Below are 13,933 nucleotides of genomic sequence, written 5' to 3'. Positions count from 1 at the left end.
CTGGAGAGATGGCTCAGTGGTTAAGAGCATGGCCTGCTCTTCCAAAGGTCCTGAGTTCAGTTCCCGGCAACCACATGGTGGCTCACAACCATCTGTAATGAGGTCTGGTGCCCTCTTCTGGCCTGCAGACATATACATAAACAGATTATTGTATACGTAATAAATAAATATTAAAATTTTTTTATTGATTTTGCTCTGCTCCCATCCCTGCCGCCCACTTCAACCCTCCCCCAAGGTCCCCATGCTCCCAATTTACTCAGGCGATCTTGTCTTTTTCTACTTCCCCAGCTTTGACTCTTGGTAGGAGCAGCTCATCACTAAATTCTGTTTTGTCGTCATTGTGGGTCAGGGCTCACACAGAGCTATGGCTTCCAGGACTCTGTTACCTGGAGAGGAGACGGGAGCACTCACTCAGGCCCACGTCATCTGCTTGTTTGATTGACTGTGGCATGTTGTCAGACAGTGGAGGTTTTCATTCTCACTGCAACAGTGGTGGCAGCAGCCTGCCTGCCTCGGCCACCAAGGCCATCACCTGCTGCCAGGTGCCTTTCCACCGTCAGCTGTGCCACGCACCGCGCCCCTTAAAAGTGCCAGTCCGCTACAGTCCCCGCTCTGGCTTCTCTAGTTCCTCCTTGCTTTCCCGTCGGTCTGTCTGCCTGCCTCTCTCATGTCCCCACTCCTAGATGCCTTTCGCTCTTTCACTCCCCGACACTAAACCTCTTGCAGTAGCTGTTGTGTGGGCTGCACTCGCTCAGTGGTATTCTTTGGCAGGGCCCACTGAAAGGTACCCACTTCACCTTTTTAAAAAATCATTACAGGATGAACCAGAATCAGGTGACTCCAGACAGACCACAGAGGAGGAGGCTGCAGGGGTTGGAGGGGAGTTGTCTGGAGGTTGTGAAATGCTGATGTCTTCATGTGTAGCCTCTGGGTATGTGAGAGTCACAGAAATTTCCAAGCGCAGGCAGTGGCTTCACCGTGGGCTCGGCTCTGAAGGTTTATTCGTCAGAGACACACCTCGAGACCTGGCCGCTCTGCTCTGGGATTCCTCTGCACAAAAATCAACGCAGACATTCCCAGGGTTACAGAGCCTACAATCTGATGGACCGATCGGAAATGTGATTGTGGAGAGCTGGAGCCAGATTATCTCCAGCTATCTTTAGCCACTTGAGAGCCCCTTGCTGTCCACCTCTTGTGTCTGATGTCCTTGTGACTATTTAGGTCAATCATTTTTGGAATGTGTTAACAGAACACCAGCTTCCACCAACCAAAGGCTAAGAAAGTCGTCAGATATCCAAGGTGAAAGGAGGCTCCTCTGTCTGTCTGTCTGTCTGTTTGTCTGTCAGAAACTGCTCCCTGGTTGTATCTGTGGGCAAAATTGCTGAAAGTGGAGTCTTTATTGCAGAGCCAGGAGTCCAGCCTGGCTTAGTTATGGTGGAAGAAGGAAGAGAGGGTAACAGTGTGTGTGGGAGGGGTGGACACTGAAGCGTATTCACAGAGAAAAGAGCACCATCGCCAGCCATCGGGTGCCACCAAAGTGTGATCAGTCTCCTTGACAGATGAGGAAACAAAACCTTACAGAGGGTGAGGTCATGCGGGGAGAGTATGTCTGCTTCTTCACCCTGGCTACGACTCCCTCTATATTGCCACACCTCCAGCTATCGGTCTACAAGTTTCCAGAAGTTTCACTGCACATGTGGGCTACTTCTGTCTCCACAGCACCCCTGGCCCTCTGTCTCCTGTGCCAAGTGGGTCCCACTCTGTGGTGGTTGGTCTGGGATAGCGGGCCTGTGAGCAGCCTGTGGAACAGCAGGCATCCGTCAGGCCTTGACAGCGTGAGGCTTCGAGTGGCCCACGCCTGCTGGAGCAAGCAGCATGTGGGGTCACATATTTCTCATACTAGGGCAACAATCTGAGAGTCTGGCTCCCACTGAACCAGCGGTGTTAATTCAGCTAAAGAAGGAATGTGTGGAGAGAGAGTGGGTGGCAGCTGAGACCTAGAGGCTCACGGGGTCTCAGCACAAGAGCAAAGAACACAAGAACATCAGGGTCCCAGTCTCCACTGACTGGACCTTTATTTAGGGAGCAGCTCGTGTTGTGCACCCCAGTCAGCTTGGGGAGCGCTACCCCCAGAGTTCCTTTGCCACCATGCCTTTCCCTGGCTCCTGAAGGCCCCAGAAGGGTGAATCACTGGGCCACGTTGATAACGCAGAACAAAATCTCCTGTCAATCCAGAAAATCTTTCCACAGAAGTAAACGGAATAATCATGAAACACTGTATAAGCCTTGTCTCTGACAACGCAGAAGAGATCAAAGGCAGACATCTGGCCTCTGTATGCAGCCAGGGGTAGGCTGCTCCATCCCCTTTATGGAGGGATACGAGAGCCAGATGTCACACATAGTGAATCCTGAGTCCCTCTCAGGATCAGGCCATCTGGGTTTGCTAATTGCCTTTATCCAAAGAAAAAAATAAACTCCTATCTTCAAGACTGGGAGTGCAGGCACAGTCAGGCGCCTGCTGAAGTCCCGCCTGTGCCTTCCGGGGAAGCTGGGGAGATAAGGATATTATCTCCCGTGGTGATGACATGTCAAGGGGGCCCTCAGGTCATTAGGAAACCGTCCTGGGCTGTGACTTGGGAAAGAGGCTAACTTAACTTTCGGACAGATTTACATAACTAGAGGCCAAAAGAGACCCGAGAGTTGCAAGATCTCATTAGAGATGGTTGTGAGCCACCACGTAGTTTTGGGAACTGAGATGGCTCAGTGGTTAAGAGCACTGCCTTATCTTCCAAAGGTCCTGAGCTCAATTCCCAGCAACCACATGGCTGGCCTGAAACTCACTCTAGACCGGGCTGACCCCAAATTCATAGAGATTCACCTCTGCCTCCCTTGAATTCCTCTGCTGGGATTAAATGTGTGCACCACCACACCCAGCCTGAATATTTTTAGCTGACACACAATAGTTGTTGGCATGTTTGGAGTGCCTTGTCATGTTTCTTTCTACCCTTATATGTAACTGAAACGGAGTAAATACATCTGTCTCCTCAAACATCCATCTCTTGTCTTTGTCCACCTCTTGTCCAATGTCCACCCTTCCAGAGGGTCCGTTATTATCTGGAGCCACCTTGCTGGGCCATGGCACATTTGAGCTATTTCTCCTGTGAAGTGAATATAGCAGCCACTTCCTTCTACCCCCTCCCACGACTGTCTCATGTTCAACTGCTAGGAGAGCAACTTTAACTTTTTCTTATTTTAACAAGAATCATCTTCTACATGTTTCTACTTCTACCCCTCAAAAATGATATTAGGTACTCTGCTACACAGCCAGGCCCTGCCCTGAAGGCCGAGATGAGACCACACTTGCCCTTAGGGAACCACATTGTAGGGCAAAGAGGCTCCCACCAGCCTTTGCATCCAGGTCTGCTGGGGTGTTGGGCATAAGTGGGGGATGAATGGGTGGTGTCCTCTACTGGGGACTGTGGACCCAGACCCTGAGTTTCCTATGATCCCCCCAGCCTGCCGGAGTAAACAATTTGTTTTCCTATGCTTGCAGCTGCTCTGAGCAAACAACTTGTTTTGCAGCTGCTCTGAGCACGAGACCCTCAGGAGTTCCTGATGGCAGGGGAGTGGTTTCTGGTGGGCCTGCAGCTGAGAGCTAGGGCATGGCCATTAGTCAAGGAGGCCCTATATAAGCTGCCCTGGAACACAACAATTCTTGGTTGGCTGGTATGTGTGTGTGTTTCAATCTCTAGGCCCTGCCCTGCTCATGAACCATACATTACCATAGCACAGGCATTGCACCACAAATGGAGGCCCCAGCAAGATCGGAAACTAGGGATCCCCGGAAGATCACCCTCCGGAATGCTGAGGGTGGATTAAAGACGGGTAGGTGTCTATGTGTTTTTTCATCCCCAGACTCTCACCCGATAGTGATTCAGGGTGGTGCAGGCACCACAGGAGGCACCATTGAGATGGGAACTAGAGACGCTCTGAGGGACGTCCTCCGGAAGACTGGACAGCAGGAGAGTAATAAAGAGGAGGTGGGAGGGTGAATTGAAGGCTTTGAAAAGATGGAAGATTCACAGAGAGTCTGGATTATGTATATTATTGTGTTTTCTTTTAATTTTTTGACTGGAGAGAGACCTTTGATTCTGGGTACTGCTAAGAAAGGTATCTTGATTTCAAAACATGGGTCTAAGGATTTGTTGCTTTGGAAAAGAGGTTCTGCTTTTTGTTTCCACAGAAGATGAGAACCTGTGGAATCATTCCAGACTAATATGGTTTGATGGACCAAGACCCGCCGAAAGGTTGCTGTGAATACCCCCCCCTCAAAAAAATTACTTCGCCCAACTAACAGCAGGAAGTAGTTTACTTTAGAGAACTATGCCCAAATTCCCTAAATGATTGTTTACTGGAGGTTGTGGGGCAGAGGGGGGCACCATAGGTGGTGGCGGTGCCAGGAGCCATCGTAGGGAGTAAGGCACATCCATAACCTCGGCAACAAGTGCTGGATCCAAGGTGAGCTGGAGTCACCCAGATCCTGCTGGGCTGCCTGTCGGCAGGGGTACCCAGCTCTGCACACCCAAGAGCTTGTGGCACAAGTTGAGGGCTTTCCTGCAGGACCCAAGGGACCTGCGCAGTAGCCATGGAAGGTCCCTGAGCTCACCTGCTGCCTTGGCTCCTAGCAGCTGTGGGAGGCATGTTGCCCTGACCCAGCCAATGCCCAGCTGCCCCTGCTGGTTGTAGTGGCACACACCAGTAGGATTTGCGGAAGGAGACAGAGGCAGGAAGATGACTACTGAGTCATCCCGGCTGAGACTTTGGGATCACCATGACTGTAGTGGCTGCTATTGTCACTTCTGTGGCCTCCTTCGAGGCAGCCGAAATTGCCACCAGCCAGATGGCTGCTGTGCCTATCTTGTATAGTGACTATGTTTGCTAGGGCATTTTCCAACTAATTGCTATCATATTTGTGCTACGCCATGCCGGTCTAGAACCTTGGTCTAATTATATAGAAGAGGAGATTTGGGGGACCGTGCATCCCCAGACCCTGAATTTCCTGTGACCCCTTGCCTGCTGGAGTAAACAACTTGTTTTCCTGTGCTTGCAGCTGCTCTGAGCACCAGACCCTCAGGAGTTCCTGATGGCAGGGGAGTGGTTTCTGGTGGGCTTGCAGCTGAGAGTTAGGGTGTGGCCTAAGGAGACCCTATATAAGCTGCCCTGGTATTCAATAAAGGGGACATTCTTGGCTGGCTGTGTGTGTGTTTCGATCTCCAGGCCCTTGCCCGACTCGTGAACCATAGCACACAGAGCAGCCATTGTGCTACAGTCCTCTAAAAGAGGAGGAGCAGAAAGTGACTGCAGTCCCCCCAAGGAGTTGGGGGAACTGATGCTGTGGTAGAAATAAGGGCAAGAAGCTTGGGCTGTGCCTATGTGGGGCTCTGGGGTAAGAAGGGTTGGGAGGATCCAGAGGACTGAGGGCTTCTGGGGCATCCGGAATGTTTACCCTGGGTTAGAATACGGTGTCTTCAGAGCAATGCGGCTTCGGGGTGTCTAGGAGGCAGCAGGAACAGAAGAGGAGAATTTGTATGTAACCTTCTGGTAAGGTTCCCCCAAGAGAGCCTCAGGAGAAACTGGGGTGCAGGGTAGTAAGTGGTAGGAGTATATATAGAGACCTATCCTCAAGCCACTCAGAACTTGGGTGCAGAATGTGGGCTTCTGAGGCCCTGCTGCATTGCTTGGGTCTGCTTTCCAGTTAGAAGCTGCTGCTTGGCGAGGGCAGGTGGTACCCAGGTGTGTGTGTGTGTGTGTGTGTGTGTGTATGTATGTATACATCCTTGAATGCCATTGCTCAGGAATGTCTGCCTGTTTTGTCTGTTTTTTGTTTTTTTGAGACAGTGTCTCACGTGTAGCCCTGGTTGTCCTGGAACTCATGCTGTAGACCAGGCTGGCCTGGAACTCATAGAGATCCAACTACATCTGCCTTCTGAGTGCTGGGATTAAAGGCATGTGCCACCACCGCCGAATTGTTTTTGTATTTTGAGACAGTCTTTCAGTTGCCTGTTACTCACCAATTAGCCTACCTTGGCTGATGTCAGAGATCAGCTTCAAAAAAAAAAAAAATACCATTTACCAGGGTAGGGCCATGGGGATTACAAAAATAGTAAAGAGAACAAAGACGCGAGTGGAAATAATAGAAACGGGATAGCACCAGGAGGGAGTTCCAGTGAGTCCTGAAATCCGCCTGTGTTTAACTTCCATTTGCTTAAATACCCCAGCTTCAAAAGATAGGAGTAAGATAAAAAACTGCATTAACACGATACAAGGAAATGAACACACCAGTTGAAGGTTGTGGGCTACATTCTTAGTTAAACATTCTGTTGCTAGACCAAGACAAGTTACCCTCATACCCTAGACCAAAACAATCTGTAGGCAAACCACTCCCTGGGTGGAATCCATTGTTATCTCCCTAAAGGAGTAGGAATTTAGTAGTAACCTTAGACTTTTGTTTTGGGTAGAAACATTTCTTCTCTATTCCTGAAATATAAGGTCTGGACATTAGCCACACCTGCTAACAATAAGCTCCGACTCACTCTCTGATCTAAACCTAAGTGGGGCCTGTGTTTGAGGTAGAAACAGGCGATAACCTTGAAGGAACAGGAGTAACCTCCAGCTCTCTGACCTTCAGACAAGGTGGAGATAGTTTCATATTTTTCAGGCCCCCACAGGCTGGTCAGTGAGCTTTGGGAACCCACCTGCCTCTGACTCCGCAGTACTGGGGTACAAGTGTTCACTTCCATAGTCAGCTTTTTCCCAGAGGTTCTGGGGGTTCTAAGGTTCTAGTGCTCACACAGCAACCGAGCTCTCTCTAGCCCATTAAAAGACACCCTCCCTCCCACCAGGTGCAAGGCAGGACCTTGACTCAAATACAAAACAAAACGAACACCTTGAAAAGCTTCTGTACCCCGATATTGGGTCTCTCTGCAGATGTAGTAAATCAAATCAGGCTAAATTAATAAGTCCAGGTTTAATGAGCAAAGCAACTCCAGGGTGGTCTGGCGGAAGAGGAGAAACTACAGGGAGAACCACGTGGCAGATGGGGTGTGTATGTGTGTGTGTGTGTGTGTGTGTGTGTGTGTGTGTGTGTGTGTGCGCGCGCACACACACCATGCATTAAATAGCCTGTAGGCGTGGTCTTGAGCATCTCAGTGGAGGAGCCGCCAATGGCCGGCTTTCTCAGGGGCAGGATCTGGTATGGGAGAAGCGGGACTGGGTGGAGCGTCCCAACACACCTGGCAAAGATTTATTCGCTCTTTCACAGGGAGCCTGGGAGTTATTAGAACTAGTGTGAAGGCAAAACTCAAGGAGCACCACAAGTGCCGGCAATCGGGAAAGCGGAGATGAATCTGCTCATCAGATGAAATGCTGGCTTCTCTCCTTTCCCAGCGGAAAGGGAAATCGCCTGCACTCTGCTGCCTTCGTTTTCATATCCGCAGAGGAAAATCATGGTCCGGCGGCTAGTTTCCCATAAGCTACAGTGGGAAGTCCTCAAAGACAGTGAAAAGTGCAAAGACCCCATCCAATCTCTAGATTCTCTTTCTGAAAGAGGATTCTGCCATGCGGCCCAGGCTGGCATTGCTTCAGGATCCCTCTGCCCCTGCCTTCTGGGTGCTGGGATAAGTCATTCACCAGGGTCACACCTGGCCTCTGTGACCTGTCTTCCACACTCTGTCCCGTAGAGGTGTGGGCTATAAATACGTCTTGCTCTATGGAACCTTCTTGTAGCTGTCACAGCATCAGGACAGCTGGAGCTGTCTGTCCTGTCCCTGCTGGCCTGCCCAGTGAAGTGGGCTGCACTGGCCTCTGGATGGAAATGCAGCAAAGTCTGTGGTTTTTATGACCACTTTTTAAAAAAATTATTTGTTTTATGTATGGAGCGTCTTGCTTGCATGTATGTCTGTGTAAGAATGTTGGATTGATTCCCTGTAACTGGAATTACAGACAGTTATGAGTTATGTGGGGTGCTGAGAATTGAACCTGGGTCCTCCGAAAGAGCAGTCAGTGCTCCTACCTGCTGAGCTCTCTCTCCAGCCATTATGGCCACTTAGAAGCCATAGAAATGGCTACGATTGTTTTAAATCTCAAGTCTCTATCTAGTTAAACTGTCAGGTCCAGATAGAAGCCAGTGCTGAACACTTCTCTGTCCCCCTTTCTGTCCCCCTCTTCCCCACCTTCGCCTTCAGAAAGGGACAGCATAAAAGTTCTCCCCACCCCTCCTCTGTGTTTGTGTGTGTGTCCCTCTGCCTTTCCCTCTCCTCTCCCTCTGCTCTTTCCTCCTCATCCCTCTCCTCTCTCCCCTCTCCCCCACCTTCGCCTTCAGGAAGGGACAGCATAAAAGCCCCCCCCCCCCGTGTGTGTGTCCCTCTGCCTCCCCTTCTTTTTTTTTTTTAATTTACTTATTATGTATATAGTGTTCTGGGCACCAGATCTCATTATAGATGGGTGTGTGTCATCATGTGGTTGCTGGGAATTGAACTCAGGACCTCTGGAACAGCAGTCAGTTCCCTTAACCTCTGAGCCATCTCTCCAGCCCTGCCTCCCCTTCTTCTCCCCCTACCCTCTCCCTTCTCACCTCTCCTCTTCCCTTTCCCTCTCCTCTCACTCCTCTGCCCCCTCTGCTCTTTCCCCCTCCTTCCTCTCCCCTCCCCCTTCTCTCCCTCTCCTTCTCTCTCCCCTTTCCCTCTCCTCTCTCTCCCTTCCTCCTTCCCCTCCCCATTTCCCCCCATCCCCTCTCTCCTCCCTCCCTCTTTGCCTTCCCCTTTCCTCTCCCTCTCCTGTCCTCCCCTCCACCCCACCCCCACCCATACCTCCCACCCCCGCCAGCTCTAGGTCCAGTATGACTGTGACCCCCTTTCCCCTCCAGTGTCCATGTCCCACCATGTCATAGTCTCCTGTCCTTCCAGTATGACTGTGACCCCCTTTCCCCTCCAGTGTCCGTGTCCCACCATGTCATAGTCTCCTGTCCTTCCAGTATGACTGTGACCCCCTTTCCCCTCCAGTATCCATGTCTTGCCATGTCATAGTCTCCTGTACGTCCAATATGATTGTAACACCTTCCCCTTCTCTCCTCTTCTCTCCCTCTCTTTCCCTAGGGGAAAGGGGTGGGTCCTTACTGGGAATTGAATACAGGACAGGCAACATGCTAGGCAAGGCACCCACCACTGAGCCATCCCCCTAGTTCTCTTTTTAAATAGGTTCCTCTGTGGCTTTCCCACAGGCCCCACAGCAATCACATCAAGAGGAGACTGGGCAATGGGCCTGTTAGTGTAGAGGGGGAGACTATGGGGTTGCAGGTCCCTGGGACTGCATCCGCTAACTGAGCTGCTGGGCAGAAAGTCTGCTGAGTGTCCAGCAAGGGGTTTCTTCTTGCCCCAGACCTCAAGAGCTGGGCTGCCCACTTGTGGCTCATTCCTGGCCTCATGGAGGTGTGTACATCCCAGTTCCTCTCCTGGAGTTTAGCAGTGGGCAGAATAATGGTTTTATTTTACTCGATAGTGTGGGGTGAATCCAGGTGGGATCTCATGGGGTCCCACATCTCCTGCCTGGTGCACCCCCATCCTGTATGTCATAGTCAAGTCAACACATCAGTTCTAGTTCAGCCATAGAGTTTATTGAGGAGACCCCAGTCTGCCTCTACTCCTCTTTCTCATCCCCATGGGTGATGATATAGCAGAGGGACTTGTAGTCGATGTTGCCTGCCAGGTCCATGGGTGTCAGGGCAAACAGCTGCTCCACCTGTCGGAGGTACCACGCAGAGATAGGGCCTAATGATGCCCTGTCCCAAGAGCTGTGCTTTTTCAACCCCAAACTGCAGTCAGAGGTTTTTGTCTGTTGGTGGACAGACTAGGAAGTGGGCCCGAATGGGGGAGGGGTCAAAGGCTCACCTGACCACAAAGACAAGCCCGCTCTCTTCCCAGTCTGTGGTCTCCCCTCTGGGTCTTAACAGAAGTACTGTCTCTTCTGGGAAGACCTTGCCACCCCTTAACTTACACCGCATAGGATCTGGGTTCTGAGCCCTGTGGGCATTGGGTCATGAGGCCTTCCCTGTGCTAGGGTGGCAATGCCAGGAACAGGTGCTGATAGGGCCAGGGTGTCTCACCTCAGCAGGAGAGAACTTGTCTGCCTGGGTCAGGAGAAGCTGCTTGAACCTGAGGAAAGAGAAGGCTGGATGGAGCTGGGAGGAAGAGTGGCGAGGGCCCAGGGAGACACACAGAGAACTTGCCTCACCGCACTGCCCTCTTGCTTCCCTGTGGTGCCCACCCTGGGGGATGCAGGATCCTCACTTACTCATCCTTGTTCACCACCCCCTGGCCGCTGGGGTCAAACATTCGGAAAGCACCCAGGATGGCTTCCTCAGGGTCTGTCCCTGCGGGTGGAGGCAGCCAGGTGATCTGTCAGATTCCCAGGCTCTAGGCCCCACCCAGGAAAAACTCATACTACCAGAGAGTTAGGATCTTTCCTGGAGGGTGTTGATGGAGGCCACAAGGGGGGACCCAAAACCCCACAAAGTGTTTCTTGAGGCTGGGAGATCAGAATCGGGCTTTGGAAATGACGTTTTCTGAGCCCAAGTCAGCCCAGGATGCCCCCCACACTCTGGGTCTACCATGGCCAGGCAAGCTCCACAAGTTTCAGGGGAGTTCAGGTGAACCTTACATGGGTTCAGGGGTCAGGTGAGGTCAGTTTGCTCACTTCAGGAGATTCAGACGTGATGGCCACTCACCGTTGAGTTTCTCCCCGAAGAGCGTGAGGAAGACGGTGAAGTTGATGGGGCCCTTCCCTTCCTGAAGCATGGCTTCCAGTTCCTCCTCTGGGACACTTACCCGCCCTGTGAGGATAGGACAGAAAGTGACCCAGGCTGCCCTCCCCAGCTTTCCGGGGCAGTGAGGGGGGAGGCAGGGGGCAACTCCAGCTGTGGGGCCGGTGAGGGATGGGGAACATGTGAGGGCAGGACACTGTCCTCACTCCAAGCTGGCCCCTGAGGAGGCTGAGATGGCCCCTGGAATGTGGGCCGTGCATCCACTCACCGAGCTGGGAGTAGGTCTCCTTCAGGTCTGACTTGCAGATGATGCCATCGCGATTCTGGTCAATGCAGCTGAAGGCCTGTGAGGAGAGTGTTCAGGAAGGAGCTACTACCCCCTCTCTTCCAGGGGAGGCAGAGGTAAGGGATAGCCTTGGGTGGAGAGGAGCAGGTGGCAGGGGGGGGGGGCACGACACCTCTGACCCTCAGAGAAGAGAGGTGCGGAATGAGAGGCTGCTGGAGGTACGGTACTCACTTCTTTGAATTCCTGAATCTGGGCTTGTTCAAACATTGAGAAGACATTGGAAGAGCCACGTTGGGCCTGCTTGGTGGCCGCAGCCTTGCCCCGGGTCCCAGCCTTCCTGCTGGCCTGTAATACTGATGGTGACAGGGACCCCCTCTCCAGTTCTCTAAAGTCCCCCCTCCCTACCACTTGTCACTCCAGGGCACAACCAGGAGTGCCAGGCTGAGGGGCCTTTCTCCAGCCCTAGAGATCACTTCCCTGAGCCCGGCACAGGCACAGAAGTCCCTGGCTCTGCCCTTCTGCGGAGGAGAGACTGGCACCCGGGTGTGTCTGGTCTCCTGTTCCCCGCCAAGCACTTACCATGATCTGCAGTGGTCTGGCTGTGTGATCTTGTCACCCGGCTCTTTATGTCTCAGCCTTATCACCCAGAGGCCCAAATAAGGAGAGGAATGGGTGACGGGCTAAACTTGGAAGCCCCCACTGGTAGAGGAAGACCAGGGCTCCAAGCAGAGCCCATTCGCACTCCTGGTGACCTTCAAGCTCCCAAGTGTAACATCCTAGGATCCGTCGGCCCTTGCGACCAGGCTCTTCCCTGGGCAGAGAGGATCAAAGCTTCTCCTGCCTCTGGTCATGTTGAGGGGTCCCTGGGGCCCCTCGTTCACCATCCCTCCTGCGAGCCCAGGCTGGCCCTTCACCAGCCTCATCCTCACTCTTTGGACTGAGGAAGCAGTGCATGTTCCGAGGATGGTCAATGGTCTGAATCCTCTGGGTTGGATGAAACCCTGAGCGCTGGCCTGCTGTCCAGCTAATGACAGACAGACAGCAGTTCTGAGCAGGCTGTGAGCCTCTCGGAGCCATTTGCTTGGTCTGGGGTAACCCAGGAGTGACAGATCCATGACTGCTGTCCTCATGGTCACACCTATGCTGGTGTTTGAGCCTGCCCTGCTTAGACCCTTGTCCTCACCCTCTCTGGAATCTTGTTTATTAAGGTCCATTTCAACTTCACCCCTCCTTCAGAAAACTCACTCTGACATTCCCAGCTGAGAGCTGTCACCTACTCCTGAACACACGTCTGGAATCCAGAGGGCCTGGCACAGGGCAGGCCTGTGTGAGGTTGTTGTGCAGGCAAGCTTTGGAGCACAGGGCCTCCCCAGGGTTCCTGTGGAAGTGGCTCAGAGAGTCCATCTAGTGGTTCTGAATTTCAGACCAAGGGGGCTCCCATTCCAAGCAGTAATACTGTCAACTTCTTGAGGACCCTAGTCTGGCAGAAGAGAGGGAGGACGGACAAGCTTGGGGGCTGTATGAGCAGGCCTCTGGCTGGGATCAGCGTTCATCCTCACCCCAAGTTGTCTGTGCAAGGTGGGTTGGGAGAACACGGGTTCCCCCACTTAGGCCCCAAGTCCCACCCACACTCCTTCAGTTTGTGGTAGGGTTAGCTATGTAGCCAAGGCTAGCCTGAATTGCAAGCCTGACCAGCACACATGGCTCCAAGGCCTCCTTTTGCATGAGAATTCTATAACGAACGCCTCCTTTGCTATCTGAAAATGAAGTTCATTTGTTCAAATTAGATGTGCAAAGAGAGACTTTTAAAAAGAAACAGTACAATGGCTCAGATTCCAGGTTTCCTGAGACACGAAAGAAGATGACAAAAGATGGGGATCTATTTAAAGATCTGTTCACATTTGAGTGTTTTCCTTGGATAGTGGCAGAAGCAAATGCTTGCATCAGTTCAAGAAAGTGGAGATGATCTGGAGCAATTCTACAGGAAACTGCCAGAAAGTCAAGATCTCAAGGAAGATGGGCCTTTCCCCAAAACTACCAATTTCATGGGTTTTCTTTTTTTTTAATATTTATTTATTTATTTATTATGTATACAATGTTCTGTCTATGTGTATGCCTACAGGCCAGAAGAGGGCACCAGACCCCATTACAGATGGTTGTGAGCCACCATGTGGTTGCTGGGAATTGAACTCAGGACTTTTGGAAGAGCAGGCAATGCTCTTAACCGCTGAGCCATCTCTCCAGCCCCGTGGATTTTCTTTTCTTCCTTTTTTTTCTGAATGAAACAGAGAACGGTTGCTTTTGGCCTCTTGCGTAGTTCCACTGAGAAATAAATGTGCACTAAAATCCCACGAGTCTGTGCTTACCTGCAGGTGTGTTTGTGCTGCAGAGAAAGGCATTAGGCCCTTTGTGATTTCAGAGTTCTCCTCTGCAGGGACCTTGGAAATCTGTGACATCACATAACCCTGGCCCTTACCCACTGCTGCTTCGTCCGTGGTTCTGAGGAGGCAGAATGCTGCTGAGACCAACCCACAGATGAGTTAGCCCCGACCCCAACCAGAGCAGCATCGGGCCTGGCATTCCCACATTCTATCTTTCATGTGTTGTAGGGGCAACCGGGGCTATCCAGTGCCCGCAGTGTCCCCATGCCGACCTCTCACACTCCCCTGGGTATAGTGTCTGGAGGGCACAATGAATTCTGAGACACAACCCAGTTTAGGGAGAACCTGTGCACACCAGAGATGCTTCTTTGTATACCATCACCACGATCCTTACAACCCTTAGCACAGAGGTCACAGAGCAATGGACAGGCCATGTTTAAGTGTTTTTAA

At 51.8% G+C, this 13,933-nt stretch overlaps 1 protein-coding gene across 1 annotated transcript; it reads right to left on the bottom strand.

Moving 5' to 3' along the window:
* Positions 1–9,654: 9,654 nt before the first annotated feature.
* Myl7 (myosin light chain 7) lies at positions 9,655–11,442 on the bottom strand. The gene is made up of 6 exons (XM_041669675.1): positions 11,334–11,442; positions 11,085–11,160; positions 10,781–10,885; positions 10,348–10,426; positions 10,160–10,208; positions 9,655–9,795 (listed from the first exon to the last, which is right to left on the bottom strand). Exons 1-6 carry the CDS (start codon positions 11,367–11,369, stop codon positions 9,694–9,696), a joined length of 447 nt encoding a protein of 148 aa, XP_041525609.1. The 5' UTR covers positions 11,370–11,442; the 3' UTR covers positions 9,655–9,693.
* Between the last annotated feature and the right edge of the window lie 2,491 nt (positions 11,443–13,933).

This window comes from Microtus oregoni, unplaced genomic scaffold (genome assembly GCF_018167655.1).
Source record: "Microtus oregoni isolate MIOR12 unplaced genomic scaffold, Mior012 000019F_ref0000042, whole genome shotgun sequence".
NCBI classification, from domain to species: domain Eukaryota; kingdom Metazoa; phylum Chordata; class Mammalia; order Rodentia; family Cricetidae; genus Microtus; species Microtus oregoni.
Note: the sequence above shows the minus strand (reverse complement) of the source record. Positions and strands in the feature narration are given on the sequence as shown.

What these genes read in the sequence shown, in the direction of transcription:
- Myl7 (XM_041669675.1), bottom strand. Translation starts at nt 11,369, where the DNA reads ATGTTTGAACAAGCCCAGATTCAGGAATTCAAAGAA. An exon ending in AGATTCAGGAATTCAAAGAA is followed by an intron (nt 11,161 to 11,333) that starts GTGAGTACCGTA and finishes CTCTCCTCACAG; the next exon opens with GCCTTCAGCTGCATTGACCA. An exon ending in GGGGTGGTGAACAAGGATGA is followed by an intron (nt 10,209 to 10,347) that starts GTAAGTGAGGAT and finishes CTCTTTCCTCAG; the next exon opens with GTTCAAGCAGCTTCTCCTGA.